At 39.2% G+C, this 17983-nt stretch overlaps 1 protein-coding gene across 2 annotated transcripts; it reads left to right on the forward strand.

Moving 5' to 3' along the window:
* The first annotated feature begins 101 nt into the window (after positions 1-101).
* dtx2 (deltex 2, E3 ubiquitin ligase) lies at positions 102-13997 on the forward strand. Of its 2 annotated transcripts, XM_079451271.1 has the most exons (9): positions 102-1074; positions 2402-2990; positions 4838-4896; positions 7328-7465; positions 9768-9835; positions 10096-10257; positions 10703-10864; positions 11110-11199; positions 12661-13992. In XM_079451271.1, the coding sequence occupies exons 1-9, from the start codon at positions 747-749 to the stop codon at positions 12913-12915; spliced, it is 1851 nt and encodes a 616-aa protein (XP_079307397.1). In that variant the 5' UTR covers positions 102-746; the 3' UTR covers positions 12916-13992. The 2 variants fall into 2 exon arrangements, with proteins under 2 accessions (XP_079307397.1, XP_079307398.1); XM_079451272.1 differs by lacking the exon at positions 7328-7465 and having other exon boundaries at positions 117-1074; positions 12661-13997.
* The last annotated feature ends 3986 nt before the right edge of the window (positions 13998-17983 follow it).

A 17983-nucleotide genomic window follows, 5' to 3' on the forward strand; every position in this document is an offset into this window, starting at 1 on the left:
AATATTCTGGCACGGTGGTTCGGGGAGCAGTGTAGAAGAAAGTAAGGACTTTTGTTTTGTTAACATCGCATGCGTATAAACAAGACCTTTATTATGCCGCTACGCCATCGTTCGAAGCCCTTTCAAAATAAACGTCCCGTACCAGGCAAACGCTGGTTTTAAAATACACGTTTTAAGCGATTCGTGGACGTACGTGTTTTATAAATAAAAACTAACGCGTGGAATCCTAATCCAGTTTATTTACGCGTTGAAAGTTTCATTGAAATCCAAACAATGGTAGTTTTCGTGTCCGGCTTCACACCGCGTTCAGTGTGTATCTATGGGAATCCACCAGCGACGCAACACTCGCAAACAGCAGGCGAAGTAACCATGGCGTAAACCAGTGCGTACCTTTAAAAGCACGTCGATCAGTATGTGTTCATTTACAACCTGACTGTTTGTGACTTCCGCCTTTAATTCTGTAGTAACAAATGATTCGAGTATCGTTTGATGAGCCCGGTAGCCGTTGACTGAGCCACTGAATGGCGAAGAGCGGCTAAGCTGAAGCTGCGCTTCCTAAAGCAGACGATGATGCGACGTCATATCTGCGGATAAATAATCGCGTCGTACTAAATAAAAGGCGGATTTGCGCATGCGACTCGATTTAATAAAGAATACGACCGGTTAGCTGAGTATTCATCTACGGAAACCGAAGCGCAGCTGCGTGTTAGCTGGGCCAAATCATCACACTATTCCGACGGATAAACATGGCCACGGGCTCTAGTTACTCCACGGGAGCGAACGGATCGAGAAACGGACCGTCGTTCACGGCATCGACGCCGTCATCTTCCACATCAGGAGTACCGGGACAGGCTCAGCCCATGGTTGCGGTTTGGGAATGGCTGGATGATCTGGGCTTCTGGAGGCCCTACACCGGGCAGGTGAGCTGCTATGTCGAGCGCTGTTTCCAGCATCAGCAACAGAGAGGAGCATCCACAGCGAGCAGCGGCAGCATCTCTCTGGGACAGGCAGACCCCAGCCTGGCCGCGTACATCATTGACATTCCCAACCAACAGCAGTTCAGACAGGACACGGGTGAGTGGAATCGGATCGATCAGATACAGAAGCACTGATATACTTACCATAGTGCTGGTTTAAGTTCTATACTATAATAAACAAACTTCAGTAAAGTTCCTACACGCTGGTTTTGAACCTCACCACAGTGCATTTAGGAATTGTGGTTACTTTTTTATACTATAGTAAAGTGTAGTCATTGTATTGTAGTGTAGTCATTACAGTTCTTTTTATTTTATAAGGGTGTGCAAGTCTTGTGGAAGGAAAATCTTGTTGACAAAATCCCATAATCAGTTATGATCATATATTTCAGCACACAGTTTATTAAAGTGTACTACAGTATTTTTTTCGTGCGAGCATGCATGGTATAACTGAAGGTAACCATAGTTCAACCACGGAAAGCTATGGTGATATAAATGGTTATCAAACACAGAGGGGTAGTTGTACCGTAGTTAAACCTTGGTTTATTTTCCATGGACCTCATTTGTTCATAAAGTCAAATTGTGTTACTTCAAATAAAAGAAATCTGTGGAAAATTGAAATGAAACCACTAAATAACACTTTTTCCTGTAAAATTAAAACGTTCATAGTTTTATCTTGTAAATAAACATTTTTTAAAAGTAATTTTACGTTTCTTTTACCGTATTTGTAAAAAATCTGTAGAAAACAGTACAATTCTATAAAATGAAAGTTCTTTCCACATTATACGACGAAAACAACAGAAACATTCAGTAAAATGAAATACAGTCAATGTAAAATTGAAAACGCCTCATACCTAAAACATAAGTTCCACATTCAAATTTCCCCCCAAAAAAACTTTGGTATACTATAGTGAATTGTGTAGAAATTCCTAGATTTTTTAACCTTACCCTGGTAAATATTGTAGTTTACTACAGTATTTATTGCAGCTTGTCCATTTGTTATGGTTCATATACCACTGAATGCTATATATTAATTGCATTACACTGTAGTGATAATCTTCAAGTAATTGTAATGGTGTTATACTGTAATGTAATTACAATTCTTATTCTTATTCTTGTTTATGGTCACATTTTTGACAGGTGTATAAGAAGTGAATTTTTCTTTGTTAGAGAGAGTGCAGAATCACAGTTTATGGTGATGTCTGAATGACTCTTAACACCTGCTGTCTCTGTGGAAAAGCACAGGAAAGAGGTGATGAAAATATCAGGAAATAAGCTATCAGATTCCTACAGGATGCGCAGGATATTCAGTGAATGAGACACGTTTGTTTACCAGGAGACGGCAGTTGTTATGGTTGCAACACTGTGTAAATGTTCTTTTACACCTGATCTTTTCCAAATCACGCAACATTTGTTCTTTATTTTAGGAAAGATGCGCTCCGTCCGCCGAAGCCTCTTCCCACAGTCATCGGCACTGGGCAGTGGTGTTCTCTGGGAATGGGCCAATGATGAAGGAGGATGGACGGCGTACGAGATACGAACATCCATTTTACTGGAGCACAGCTACCAGGCGGGTCAGGGAACAGCTGATCTGAGCTCGCATGGCTACAACTACATTGTGGACCTCACCGCTCTGGAGCAGGTCAACAAGGCGTCAAGTTACAAACGACGGGTCAGGCGGCAGGGCAGCGTGGCGTACCCTTTCGCTTCAGGGTCGGTCATTCATTCGGGCCCGGCCTGTACCTGTCACCAGTGCGTGAGCAATAGCAGCGCTGCCGGACCCATGCCGAGCCGATCGCGGCACTCCTTCTCTGCCGGCCAGATCAACCGGCCCAACATACAGACCCAACACGGAAGACTTCCTGGTAGCAGCCCCTCTTCAGTCTACTCGCCCTACCCTAGGAGGCCTCTCTCGGTGGGGAATCCGGTATGGAGCGCTCCGTGGAACGCCTCGACATCTATGGTACACGCTCCGGGTCCCCCACAGGGTTTTGGACATCATGCAAATGGCTTGAGGTGAGATTGTGGTATTTATTCATTACGATGGTTCTGCCATATACTTCAAGCTGCTTTTACTTTGCACAAGCGAGGAAATCGTCCCACAGAGAGCAGTTTAAAAATACACCACCGGCTCTTTGTCGTGATCAGGAAAGATGACGTTTAACCCCTCAGAAACGTAAATGACAGCAAAGGTCCCGAGGTTTTATTACAGATTCTCTTTCCTGCCATTGTGTCTTTCCTCTTGTAGGAACCCCTCAGTCATTCATATATGGCTTTAGTAGTAGAGGCCTGGTTTAGCACATGCGGATAAAAGCGTGGAAGGGGAAGAACCTCTATTGTTCTTCTCTGATCGAATGGGGAACCGGGAAAAACCTTTTTTAGACCCTTCATATTAAGCGTCAGCACAAAGGCAGCAACGCAAGCAACTGAGATTGCCCCTAAATAAACCGACTCGGCTGAAATCGAAACCAAAAAACAGGGGTCACAGTGGTTCAATGGTCAAACCCAAAAACCAATTCAACACGTCTTCTAAGCAACGGAAACAACACAACAGTTATTATTGAAAATTTGGTAACGCAATACGGTTTGATTGATTAAAGGGATCGTTTAGACAAATGAATCTGTCATCATTTACTGACCCCTCAGATTGTTTCAAGTCCTGTTGAACACGAAGAAAGATATTTGGAAGAATGTTTATCGAACAGTTCTGGGGCACTCTTGACTTCAAAGTAGGGAAAAAACTACCATGGTTGTCAATGGTGCCCCAGAACTGTTGTTCTTTTAAATATATTGTTTTGTGTTTAACAGAACATAGAACGTGATACAGGTATGGACATGTATGTCATCAAATATCCCATTAGTATATCTTTATATTCTTTTAATTGTGTATTGTTTTGCTTTAAAAGACATTTATCAATCCAGTCCTTTAATTAAATATTGTTCAGCTTAGGAAAGGGAATCATAAACTTCTGGGATGGTATGAGAATGGGTAAAGGGCATTTTTATTTTTGGGTAAACTTATTCTTTAAGGCCAGTGGTATAAGAACCAAGCATAGGAAATTTGAGAAGTAAAAAGAAAACTAAAGACGACAGATTTCAGATAATAGTTTTCATTTTGGGCGAACTAAAAGGGATAGGATCAAAATGTTGATTTCATATCTGTATAAATGACGTTGTTCCCATGAACACAAAGAAATATATTTGGAAGAATGATAGTCATTTTCAGTTCTTTGACATCTTTGACTACCACCGTGGGAATAATTGAATGGTAGTCAAAGGTTCCCCAGAACTCTTCTAAATTCTTCAAAATATCTCATCTTGTTTTCAACAGAACATAAAAATAGAATAGTATTTTGCTACTATGGTAGTATGATGTCCAGGAACTGAAAATTGCGAACATTCTTCCAAATACCGTTCTCTGTGTTCATCGGAACAAAGAAATGTAAACAGGTTTGAGACAACCCAAGGGTGAGTAAACGGTGACCGAGTTTTCATTTTTGGATGAACTGTCCCATTAAAACATTTGTTCTATTGTTTTTCTAAAAGACTTGCTGTGTGGTGTTGACTAAACTTCTCCAAAATGTGTGTGCACCTTAGTTATTTGCATCTCAGTTTAAAAGTCAAAGCATGCAATAGCAACATCGGTTACACCGGGTCAGCTTGACAAAGGCTGGGGTTTTTCCACAGGAAAGCACCTTGGTTTCCGTTATCTCAACTTCATATCATATTCGCCCTGTATTCAGTATAACAGAAAGACACGAGACAACTTCACATGAAAATGACTCTCACAATGGCCCTGCAGGTCAGCGTCGAATGCTGTTTTCAAACCAGCGCGTTAAGTGTCTGTGTTTCTGTTTTCACAGTGTTCCTACCGTTCCTCTGCAGCTGAACGGATCCAGCAGCATGAGCGCTGCCCTGGCAGGTACAGCACTCAGCCGTCACCCATACACACAAGAGAAAATCTCTCCGTCTATCTAGACCTATTGCTTATTTTAGAAAGGCGTTCGATACTGCAGAAGCTGCTGAACCGTTTCTTGGGAGTGTCAGTATGAACCACGGCATATTTCCCCGAGTAACAAAGGTCGGTGTGTCACACACATATTTCTTTCCGACTTTGACGTGCAGGGTTTTGTTTTTTGTTCTCCCGCGTCGGCTGCTTGTCACACATCGGTTTACGACACCAGTGGTTTTATGGTGTCATCATTTTGTTGGTTTTGAGTCCGCGTGTGTTGGAAGAAGTCGCCTTTCAACAAGTTTCGAGTTAATGGTCTGTGACTAGGGGATGTTGGATATGTGTTGTTCTAGTAGCTGACAGCTGGAGTGGTGAGATAAGCGAGACAGTTGGGGAACAGACAGACGGATCTGGGAAGAAGTGACATTTATAATGTTGTTTTCATTAGGTGGGAGGCTTTTGGGTTTTGAGGGAAGTGGGGTATGCAAAGAGGATGCAACTGTAGGATTCACAGTGGAAACTTTACTCCTGCGATTCAAACTGTGAAGAGGAAAACCGAGTATTCAAAGGCAACAAGTGGTGGCTGTCAAACGATTATTCACGACTAATATTATGCAAAATAAAAATGTTTTACGTAATATATCTGACCCTGGACCACGTCTTGAGTAGCATAGGAAACGGTTTTGCTATAGCCAAAAAACATTGTATGGTTTAAAATGGTTGATTTTTCTTTTTTTTGCCAAATATCATTAGGATATGAAGTAAAGATCATGTTCCATGAAGATATTTTGTAAATTTCCTACTGTAAATACATCAAAACTTTATTTTTGTGAGTAATATGCTATTCTAAGGACTGCTACAGGTGCTTTTCTCAATATTTTGATTTCTTTGCACCCTCGGATCCCAGATTCGTTGGATCGCAGACAAATATCGTCCTATTATAAAAATAATGTATATATACATTCAGACACATGCACATATTTAAGATATATATTAGAAGAGTTTAGTTCCAAAACGAAAAGTCTGTATACATCAATACATTTCAAAAATCATGTTTTTATTGTGATGTTTTGATTGGCTTAAATCAAAACAAATCAACTGCAGTTTGATTGATATTAATTGTAATGCACAAAAAATCTCATTTTGGAACCAATCTCTTTTTTCATATGTGTATAAACATAATTCTATTTATATAATTTATGTAATATATAAATATTTAATATCAAAATTACGCATGCATGTATGTGTATTTATATATATAATTATTATACACAGTACACGCATGTATTATGCGAACAAAAAACTTTTTGCATACGATTAGTAGCGAATAATCTTTTGACAGCCCTTTCCACCATACTTGAAGGCATTGCGTGAAATGAGACCATATCAGATAAGCGTCTCAATTTAATATCTTCAATTACTGAATGTTAATGTTTATTTTCCAAAGTTTTTGTACTAAACCCAGTTAAAATGCCAGTGTGTCAAATCGATTAGTCATGATTAATAATTCCAAAATAAATAGTGTGTGGTGTTTATATTTATATGTGTAAATATGACATACACAAACATACATGTATATATTTAAGAAAAAGGAGCTACTTATATTTATATCCGACATAATGTAAATTATATTTATATATATATATATATATATATAGGTTATATATACACATGTAGTATACAGGCCTTTTTGGGAATCGATTAATCGCGATTAATGAATCGATTTAACAGCACTTGTGATGCAATTTAATGAAACACACATTCATTCGCCTTGCACGCATTAATATGTTGGTTTTGTGATTTTGTGAATAATGTCTATCAATCTTTCAATACTGTCTGACCAGTTTACAGTTTCAGACGACACATCTGTGAGGCTCCCTTAATCCGTTTATTTATTGTCTGATGGATATTGCACACAAAAGTGGCAAAAACTGTCGCCCGGATTTCAGGTTTACAATGTTTAAGCCTATTAAACATATTTTGATTGGTTGGTCCGTCAGACTGTCTCTTCAGGTAGAAGTGGTTTGTTCTTGGCCAGCAAAAGATGCGAAGTAAACCAGACTTAATGCTGATAGACACACATCTCTGTCCATCTCCAAATGAGTTTCGAGCGGTCTCATTTTATTGCATCTCATTTACATATATATGTGGCGCACTCGCGATCGGATCACCTGAGACAGGTGTCAGCCGCAGGTAAACAGAGTTAACATCAATAGACGGATGTGTTTTGTCACTGACACTGTTTCCTCTGCAGCTGATGCAGAAGTGAGTAGGACCCCTTAACTTCTCTTGACCTCATCAGAGCATGCTCCACGTGTGGTTGGCCTCTCCACTCTTGGCTCATTTCTCTCCCTTTCCTCCACCCCCCCTCCTCCCGCATGTCTCCACACGGCCGTTCCAGGCATGGCTTCCATTTTGATGTCAGCCGCAGGACTGGGAGTTCGCTTCATGACAGCCCCCTTCTCCCAGCGTGGCTCCAGCAATCCCACCAAAGCTCAGCCCAGCTCCGTTAAGAGGGCAAAGAGGCAGTCCAGGACAGGTAGTTAAGCACTGCGAACATACGCCCTCTGCTGGCCTGCAACCATCACTGCTGCTCGCTTTTTTGTTGCTTTGCTGTTTCATTTGATGAAATGTTTGGAAAGTGGTTTGAATATGTTGCTGTCCATGGCTTAATTCAGTCATCAGGTTTCTGTTTGTGTCATCATGTTCACCGCTCCTCTTCCTGGTCACTGTAATGAATGCACAGATGATGATGATGATGATGATTTAGGTTTATAGCTTGATACCTGGCTGCTTACCTGCCTGTGGGGGGGGGGGGGGGTGATGGGCTGTTGGCGGTTATGGAATAACATCTGATCCCTGGTCTGTTTTTGTTACTCTAACCCTACATTACCCGTTTTTTTTTTTCTTTTTTATATTCGGCTTACTGGTAAAGGCAGATCTTAGGTTCAGACTGATACTCGCAAGCAATCTTACTCTACTGCTTAATATCAGCCTACTAAAAGCATTCTAAACACATTTCTGTTTTCAAGCAGTGCTGTACGACAGCTTTAAAAACACTAACACTTAAGATTTTAACAGTGAGTGTGTTTATATGTAAAATAAACCCGGACGAGCATCACCTAATAGTAATAACAACGTAAAGCTGCAATCCGTAACGTTTTGGGGGCAAATACAGAAACAGTCAAAACTGTCTCCTCATCCTACCTCGATTTACAATAAAAAGCTTATATTAATAACAATTTATAATTTAATTTGAAAAACTGAGATAAGCGATAGAGGCGCAAAAGTTACAGATTGTAGCTTTAACTCTTAACTCTGATTGGATGACTGTATAATAATGTGAATAATACACTAGCGGTCAAAATATATTTGACACTTACTCATTTATGTGATCATATTTTACCATATTTTTAAATAACAATGAATTCATCAAAATTACAAAATATAACGAAGGGAACTATGGGAATTATGTTGTAAAAAAATATATTTTGTTGTCATTTTATCGAGCAGCTTCTTGAGGTCTCACCCTGAGATGCTTTTATATAATATTTTGTCTACTAAACTAAATTCAGACATTTAAGCATACACTTTCAGATCAAATGTTTTTCAAAATAACAAGAAACCCGTAATGACCGGCAGTGTTGTTGTAATACATGAATCAGAATCTCATATTTCAATAGCAGATAAAGGCAGCATTAATGTGCCAAGTGTTGCCAGTAAGGCTAGTGAACTTGTTTTGTAGCCAAAATAATAGAATATTGTTATTTATTGTTGTTAACCTTGCAATATAAACGCATTTTATAAAAACAATAAGCCCCTAAATGTTTTATTTAAAACAACATTAAATGGAATAGTGGGGGGGTGTCCTGTCCGGGGTTGCCAGGTCTGCGTGACAACTAGCCCTATTGCCAATCAAAATTAGCCCCAAACCAGCCCAACAAGCCCATCTCTAATTCAGAAACTCAAAATGCCACTATTATACCTAAATCGCACATTTCACAGATTATATAATGCATTATACATTTTTTATATCATTTTTAAATAACTCCAACCTAACTTTAAAATTGAACAAAAGCCTTTCGTTTTCGCCGAATAAAAACAACCTGCAGGAATTGGCGGTCCAGTCCCATCACCACCCCAACTATCATAAATCACCGTAATGCAGAGCTATAACATCTGGATGACATCATGGCATCAAAATGTAACGGATGCATTAAATATACTATCAGAGACTGTTGTGGCATTTAAGTGCAAAGTGAATTCAGGTAAGAAACCAAGCAGATATGAAGGTGTGCCAATGTAACCTTTTATAATCATTTCCCGATGACAGAAAACCTCTAAAGCGATTACACATGACCTCGTATGGCGTCAGCTTATTAAGTATAATCATTGAAGGATCAGGCGTGTAAACACACTCATTAAATCACACCAGGACATCTGAAGATTTATTACATTAGATAATTGATTGTCGATCCCTGGAAATACAGTGGGAGGGGGATGACACCGCATGTCCAGCAGCTTCCTAGAAAAACACATTACCATCATTTATTAGATCATCTGGAAACCACGGCAACCAAATATACTGTAGAAACCTCCACTGGGAAGTAAACACACTTTTACTCTTCTACACTCTTCTTATATACAGTTTGTATCTTCTTATATATATTATTTTGTATTGCAAAAATAGTGAATACTTCCAGAATGTTTTGTGTAAATATAAATCGAAGAGTGTGAATATTGTAAACGAAAGTTCATTTGAATTTGCACAATTTGTCTGAATCTTAAATGGTGTTACACAAGTTTATGTAGGGTACGGTGTGTTTTGTGTGTGTCTTCAGCTCCGTCTCAGAAACCAGAAGAAGTCATTAAGAAATATATGGAGAATGTGCTTGTTGTCCCGGATGAGGTATGTTTACAGACTCCATCGATACTTGCGTGTCACATTTCACCCCCACGTCAAAAGCAAGAAATGAGATCTTCTGTTTTATGGGTGTAACTGTCAGATGCGTTCATGTAACAAAAACCTATGTTTTCTTCATGCAAAATATATTCAAATTGTTGAAATGTGACCCGGACATGTTTTTCATAAGCGTCCTCCACGGTTACGTGGGTACGCTTCGCATTGTCGCCTTCCGGGACGTCTGACGTGAGGCTTTGTGATTTCAGGACTGTATTATTTGTATGGAGCGCTTGTCCTGTCCGTCTGGTTATGAGATCCCTGTCGAGTGTTCTCAGTCTCTTCAGGCCAACACGGTGGGAAAGTTTATGAAGTGTGCTCACACCTTTCACATGCTCTGCATGCTGGCCATGTACAACAACGGTACCAAGGTGCGTCATACCTCTGTAACACTTGAAAAAGTATAGGGAGCTAGTCAAATGACACTTTTCTTGTTATTGTATATGGATGTTTGTACTTTGGGGTACTTTAAGCATTGTAGATGCTGATCATAACAAAAAGACATGGACGAAGTAATGAAAAATATAAGCAAAGAATGCTGTAAAAATAAGCCTGCGTTGTTTCTCCTTTTGATCTTTTATTGCAAAGAAATCAGAAAGTATTTTGATCCCCGAATGTTTTATATTTATGCAATATTTAACTTGTACGTTGAAGATAAAAAAAACTTTGTTTTCCCCGTATTTCCATTTTAAAATGCGGTTTTTGAGATTAAACCTGTTGGGTGGGTTTGGGATTTAAAAAGGTTGGGGGACTTCTCCAGTTGCTCTTTCATGCTTTCAAATTTTAGTCATCTTATTGCGTGTTGTCGCACTGTAGGACGGAAGTTTGCAGTGCCCCTCGTGCAAGACTATCTACGGTGAGAAGACCGGCACCCAACCGAAGGGCAAGATGGAAATCTACAGTATACCTCAGTCTTTGCCCGGACACCCGGACTGCGGCACTATACAAATCATCTACAATATCCCACCCGGACTACAGGTTCGACTTAAAGCAATGCTGTACAGTTTTATACGTACTGTATCTCGTGTAATCCCCAAATAAATGAACAAGCATCTATTCTTCCGACGCATTCATCCAGCAGTCTGACATCACTTTGATGTGTGCTGGGTGGCTGTAAATCAAAGCAGTGTCTTATGACGCATTACTGACTCTTGGTGTGAGTTGTATTGTCGTTGTCTCTGAGCACTAGTATCATAATAATGCAGTCTGTTTTTTTTTTGCAGGGTCCTGGGCATCCAAACCCCGGACAGCCATACACATGCAGAGGATTCCCTCGATTCTGTTTCCTTCCCAACAACGACAAAGGCAGAAAGGTATAAATATGGAACAGATTCATGCAGTGTTCATTTGTCACACTATTGATTCGCTGGCCACTTTCACAGTTTACAGGAATAGTTCACCCTAAAACAGCTATGCTGTCGTCGTTTACCAACCCTCACATTGTTACCAACCCGTACGGCCGTATTTCTTTTGCAGGACACAAAAGACATGTTGAAAATTTGAGTGCAATTACAACGAATAGAGACTAAAGCGTTCAAGCGTGAAATAAAACGTAAAAGCGGCGTGTTGGTTTCATAAAAGTCGTCAATATGACTTTCTTAAGTGTTATAGGTTTTTGTGTGAGGAATTCTGTGATAATCGTCGCCTCCAGTTTACCGCTGCGAGCAGATCGAGAAGCAGATCAGTCAGATTCGTGAATGAAAGAAAAGAGTGTCATAAATAAAGACATATCTTACAGTTGACTCACCCTCATGCCATCCCAGAGGTGTTTAACTGAAGAAAGCTATAGTCACTATGTCTAAAAAACAAACAAAAAGCACATGGATCCATTATAAGAGTAATCCAAATGACTCCTGTGAGTTAATCATCTGAAGCAAAACAGCAATATTAATATTTTAAGCTTATTTAGCAAAATTGAAAAAAGCACAATTTCACTGAATTTTAACTTGAAATGTCATTGGTTCTTTCGCGTCTGGTTATGAAATAGCGTACGATAACAGTCACGAGACATTCAAGAACCAACACGATTTGAAAGCTTTGTCTTCCGCTGAAGTCATACATGAGTAATTGTTTTTAGAGATTTTTAGATACATCACCACCACCTTACTACTCCTGGTCATACAGTATCTTTCAGTTGGAGCTCATTTCTGTGCGTCCGCATCGACGTAACATGAACACGCTTCATTTCGCTGTAAACAAATAGCATCTCCTTCAGAACTTTAAACTGAAATTTGTAGACATTCTTCACTCAACCTTGTATTTATTTGAACCAAAAAATGAATGTTTCCGGTTCAGTGTAAGGTCAACTTTATCGGCAGCGCTTGTGACATAATGTCTAATTTCGATTTTAACGGTTGTGGTTACAGAAGGGCAATTTCAACAGAAGGACAAAAGAACAGTTTCGACAGCTTTACAACTCGCATGAATTCAGTAGTCTTTTGTTTATTATTTTAACTCTTGAATAGAAAAATGGAAACTTTTAAATGCCGTTTTCTGTGGTAAACATAATACATACGTGTGTTCTTTTATCAACATGTAACATTTCTGGCTTTGTTCAACCCTCGAGCATTCAGCCTGTGGGTCTGTGTGGGTTTTAACACCACGAAACTTCTCACACTGCAGTGCAATAACAGCAGAAATGCAGTATATGTTGGATCATGACCCTGGTCATGCTCAGAATTTGATGCGTTTTGTTGTCGATCTTGGCACATTGCTCTCGCCCGGTATATCAATCCGTGTTTACTTTAAATCATCTCCATGGTAACTGTCTCCAGGTGCTGGAGCTGCTGAAAGTGGCGTGGACGCGGCGCCTCATCTTCACCGTGGGCACCTCCAGCACCACCGGGGAACCGGACACCGTGATATGGAACGAGATCCACCACAAGACGGAGATGATGTCCAACGTCTCCGGCCACGGCTATCCCGATCCCAACTACCTGGACAATGTGCTCTCTGAACTGGCTTCGCAAGGCGTGACAGAGGCTTGCCTCAAACGAGACAGTCAAGGAGCTCAAGGTTCGGGGATGTGACATACTTCGACCGTCACCAAACTTGATTCAAAGGGAAACGAGAGTTATGCCGTTCAGCGGAGGTTCGGGTGTCTGTCGTGTGGGGAATGAATGCAGTCATGACACATCCCTCATTCATTTCTCACAGTACGGTTGAGTCTGGAGTGTTAACGCACACTTGGGGTCACGGGCTTTGTGGTCATTTTAACCTGCGCCATACGGAGAGGCAGCTGCAGCTGGCTTGTGGTTTTGGAAGAGGTCGTGCCGTGTCTGTGTTCCGCAGATAAAGGCTCGTGTGGGTGGTGTAGAGCGTTGAGGACGGCCGAGTCCCGAGGGTGACGTCTCTTCTGTCATGTGCATCTCAACACACGATTCACTCCAGGATACATGTCCTTCCTGATTTAATAAATGACAGCAACAGTGACGGTGGACTTGATACTATTGCTGGGGATCTGGCACATTACAATGCAGTTGCTTATAGAGGAATAGAGTTTTTATTGCACATCAATGCAAATCATAAATCTAGTACTAGTAAAACGTACTGATTCAGAAATGAAAGGCACTTTTACAGAATCTGCATTTTGAATTCATATTGTTTTACAGGTGCGATAGATTTCACTTGCTGCTATTGTTTGTTTAAATAATCACAGAAGATTTACGATTTCTTTGGATTCGGTTACATCCACCTAGTTGGTTTTTTATTGCAATGATTCATTTGTGTTTTTCTTTATAACCCACATGGTGAATGAATTTGATCTATATTTAAAATGAAAATATTCTTGGAACATTCGCCAACACTATGGAGTTGTAACGTAATGCTGTGTTCATTCTTTTTCATTGGTTAAATCACAGTTCAAGCTCTTGAAATGAGGTGTAGAAGTGCGATTCCACAGCATTCTTATTGAGTTACAGTTTTAGATGCCACAGTGACAATCAGCAGTGACATTGAGCTCCATTATTCACTGCGAGGCTGGAGACATTCATACATCTCATTCCACAATACGGGACATATGAGTTTTACAATGTATGCAACTGTATATAGAAATATATATTCAACTTCTAATCAGCAATAAACATTAACAAACTCCATATAATGCAACGCTTCACTGTTTCTGTCTTCTGACTCGTAAATGAGACCGTAGCTATGAATTGGTGAACTTATCGGCCCTTTAACTTGTAATCGATTTCTTTGTTGCATAATGTCCTTAAAGGAAATTAAACCATTTAATATGTTTTTCATTTAAAATATTTAATTGTAGAAAACTATAAATCGCAAAGATTCCTGTTGTCAAAAAGTAGGTAATGACTTTATTTAGACAAAATTTTAAATAGACTACATACTAGGCTTTGTCATCTTATTCTTTCTGGTTCTATTGTGACCTTGACCGAGGAGATTCCTTCACCAATAAACATCTCATCTACGCTCAATTTGAAGATTTTTACTGAAGATATCAGTCGACTATAAAACAATTACATAAAAATGTCGATTCATAAAAGGCACTGCAGATGTAATTCCCTAAAATATTCTCCTCCAGTTATTTATTATTGCCCTTTCGCTATGTGGACGTGGTCTTGTTTTATAAGACGCATCATTTCTGGGAGATAATTCTCAATTCTTTCCTCAAATCTCACATTAGTGCTAGAAGATAATATCAAAATCTTCCAGTTGGTTTACATAATATAACATGCATGCCGTTATCTTCCAGCAGAGGACAGCGTTGCGCCGTTCGACTGCATCACAGTAGGTACCACACAGACTTGCATCCTGAGATTCAATTTTATAACACACACAAACATAACAGTGGTCTAGAACAGTCACAAATGAATGTTTCGTATTAGAAAAGTTCAAACACACTAACATATGTATAGCGCAACTTCTTGAGGTCATGAATCCTTTAAAGCGTTTTAAATTCAGTGCTGTGCTATTGAAGTCACTGATGAGCACCTGCAGCACAACACCAGCAGACTTGACTTTGACAAGAAGAATACCGAATCATGTTTAAGTGGGTACGGTGTGAAATACAAACCAATTGAAGCTCATATAAGATAAACGGAAGAATAATTCTGATGTTTCACACACTTAGTCATGTCGAGTTTATCAAAGAACGAGCCACAGAAATGAAACCTTGAGGATCATGTTGAGTTCTTTTCTACTGAGCAGCAAAGCTTTGACACTGCGTTTAATCTACGAACATTGCACACTGCATACTAGGCTACTAAGACTGTGCACTTCGATGTGATAAGAAAGTATTTGAACAGTTGCTTTACATTGATTTTAAAACATGCCTGTAAAACGGTAATATTCTGGAAGCTGGAGTGCCAGAATAATACCGTTCATTTATTTTGTGCATTTCAATGTTTTTTTCAACAAACTTCTACATTTGCAATTTATTTAACTTTTAAATACGTGAATATTCTTTAGTTTTGTAAAACAAAACAGTAAAACTCCATGAAAAAATGTGTGATATCATTCAATTATCACAAGCCCTCTCAAACATTTTTGTATTATGGAATTTTATCTCTGTGTCATTTTAATACACTATCCATAATTTTGTGTTAATCGTTTAGTATGAAATAAAAAATTACAATGCTTCTTTTGAAATGAAATATTGCATTGTTAATTGTAAATAGTTTGTCAATGTGGCTCATTCTCTTTCTTAAATCCGTGCGGCCTCATAATCAGCTAGAAATGCATTTCTGTCCTGTTAAATGACTTATGTTTTTCGACCCGGGCGGAGCATCCGTTAACTCCTCCCCTTGAACTGTCTGCTGCCAGTTACATTTCAAAATGCAACGGCTGTTGTTATACATCCAGTCAAACCGCAGAGAAAGACCAAAGCCACGCCCACTTCTTTGCTCATTCGAAATTCCGTTTCACTCGAAAACGTGTCAAAATACGGAAGTAAAAACGCCTCGTTCACAGGGACTTTAAGTAGACACAGAAATGTGACATTTGATGGAAAAATAATAAAGCAACGGATCTGCTGAAAGAAAAAGTATTGAGAAACGATGTTATTGCCAGTCGACAAAAACGTGAATGACTAAAGTATCTGAAGTATAACGTCAGTTTTTTTAGCAAATACAAACAATGCAAAGATAGAAAAACATAAATCTAACCTGTATTATAAAATGTTTTTTTCTGGTCTTTTATTCTGATTGGTTGAGCCATTGTAAATCTTAATCTCTTTAAGGATCGGCTGAAAACACAACTCTTCCGTCAGCACCTCACCTATCAGTTCTGACTTCTATCTCTTTTATAATGTAAATGTAAAAAACAAACAAACAGCTGAATGCATTGCTTCGATCCAATTCGCATACTATCTGTCCTTAATAGTATTTTAAAACAGAATTAGTATGTCCTGGATACCCGGATAGTGTACTGTTTCCGGTGAAAATTCGACGTGTAGATCCGTTAGCCCCTCAAACGGGTGACATTACCCACAACTCACCGAGAGAGGGTGGAGTTAAGTGACACTACACTGCAAAAAATGTGCTTTTCTAAATTAATAAAAGTAAGTATACGTTTAACATTAAATAGTGAATAAATAAATAATAAATGTCTTTTGATGATTTTGACGGTTAACAATCACGCTATCGTCCAGGCAACAGCAGTCACTTCTGTTTTGCGTTAGTATGTCCCGGTTCTCCTACCCGCTAAAATGTATATACTTTTCCATAACACAAACAGTACATACTTTAAGGACATGGTAGGCGAATTGGGATGCAGCGCATTACATGAGTATCACTGTGTCACTGTGTACATTTTGTTTTCTGTGTTTTATTTTATGGAACCTAAAATTTTATGCGGAAGAACCATTTTATTAAAGCAATATGGCTCGTGAAAGCCTTGGTTTACAGTGATTTTATAAGTCTGCTTCGCATCGTGCTTATCAACACCCCTCGGCTGTTATAAAATCACTGTAAACCAAGGCTTCATGGAGATTATTACTTAGCCAAAGCACAAATGGACTACATGAAAAAATCTAAAAACGTCTATCATGGCTACATACTTGAAATATACTATGTTCTCTGTACTTGATGTTTTTTGTACTCCAAAGCACTTCGAACACAATGTTCTCTTTTGCTTGTGAAAGCTCTCCCACGTTCTCCATCTCCTTTTTTCCCATAACTGATAATGAGACCCACTCTGACTCCATCTTATTAGGAAACATCTATGCTGTTTGTTGTGTGTAATTAAAACGAGGAGAGAGGGGTGCAGTGATGAATTTGCTCCACTGAAGAGTGTCCTGCTGCATGCCCAAAGGCTCATCTTCTCCTAATATGGGCTTTTCGCTGAAGTTTCTGCAAGAAACAAAAGGCTCTTCTGTGATCTTGAAGCGATTTCTTGAGATCTGAAATCAGCATAAACAGGCTAAAACTATAGGTTCTTTATTTTTGATGCCACAAGATACCATTTTTCGTGAAAATAATTCCATAAAGGAACTTTAACATCCGAAGAACCTTTATGTTTTACCAACGGTTCTTTGTGGCGAATAAAGGGTCTTCAGATGATAAAAAGGTAAGAAAGAGACGGTTCTTTAAAGAACCTTTGGCTAAATGGTTCTTTGTGGAGCCAACAATGGTTCTTCTATGGCATCACTGTAAGAGTGTCAAAGAGTGACATTTATTTTGTTTCCAGGTGCTCTACTGTCATTTTTAAAACTAGTTTTCTCTTTGCAAGGAGGCTCCAGCCCTCGCGCAACTTTGCAGAGGATAAGCGTGTTCATAGAACGTCACACGCAGAAACCGGAAAACAGGTCTCATCGCATCCGGTTTAAACCTTTTTGTATGCTTTCATTACTTAAAGAGACGTTTTTCTCAAAATGCCTTTAAATTAGCAAGCAAAGATGATGCAAATAAATGCCCATCGCAAACACAGATTGATATATAAAAGTGTTTTTCTTTTCACAGACATTTGATTGTAAAAATAGCACAAAACGCCTAAAAAACGGAAACAGCTATAGCTATGTTAGCTCATTACTTTAATAATCCACAGATCGCTTATTGTTAATAGGCTACTGTTATATATTAAATATACTTTTACCAACAAGCGGATGCAACAAGTCAGTCACGTGACATTCAACATATA

This window comes from Barbatula barbatula, assembly GCF_947034865.1.
Source record: "Barbatula barbatula genome assembly, chromosome: 2".
Lineage (NCBI taxonomy): Eukaryota > Metazoa > Chordata > Actinopteri > Cypriniformes > Nemacheilidae > Barbatula > Barbatula barbatula.

What these genes read in the sequence shown, in the direction of transcription:
- dtx2 (XM_079451271.1), top strand. Translation starts at nt 747, where the DNA reads ATGGCCACGGGCTCTAGTTACTCCACGGGAGCGAACGGATCGAGAAAC. An exon ending in AAAGAGGCAGTCCAGGACAG is followed by an intron (nt 7,466 to 9,767) that starts GTAGTTAAGCAC and finishes GTGTGTCTTCAG; the next exon opens with CTCCGTCTCAGAAACCAGAA. An exon ending in TGTACAACAACGGTACCAAG is followed by an intron (nt 10,258 to 10,702) that starts GTGCGTCATACC and finishes GTCGCACTGTAG; the next exon opens with GACGGAAGTTTGCAGTGCCC.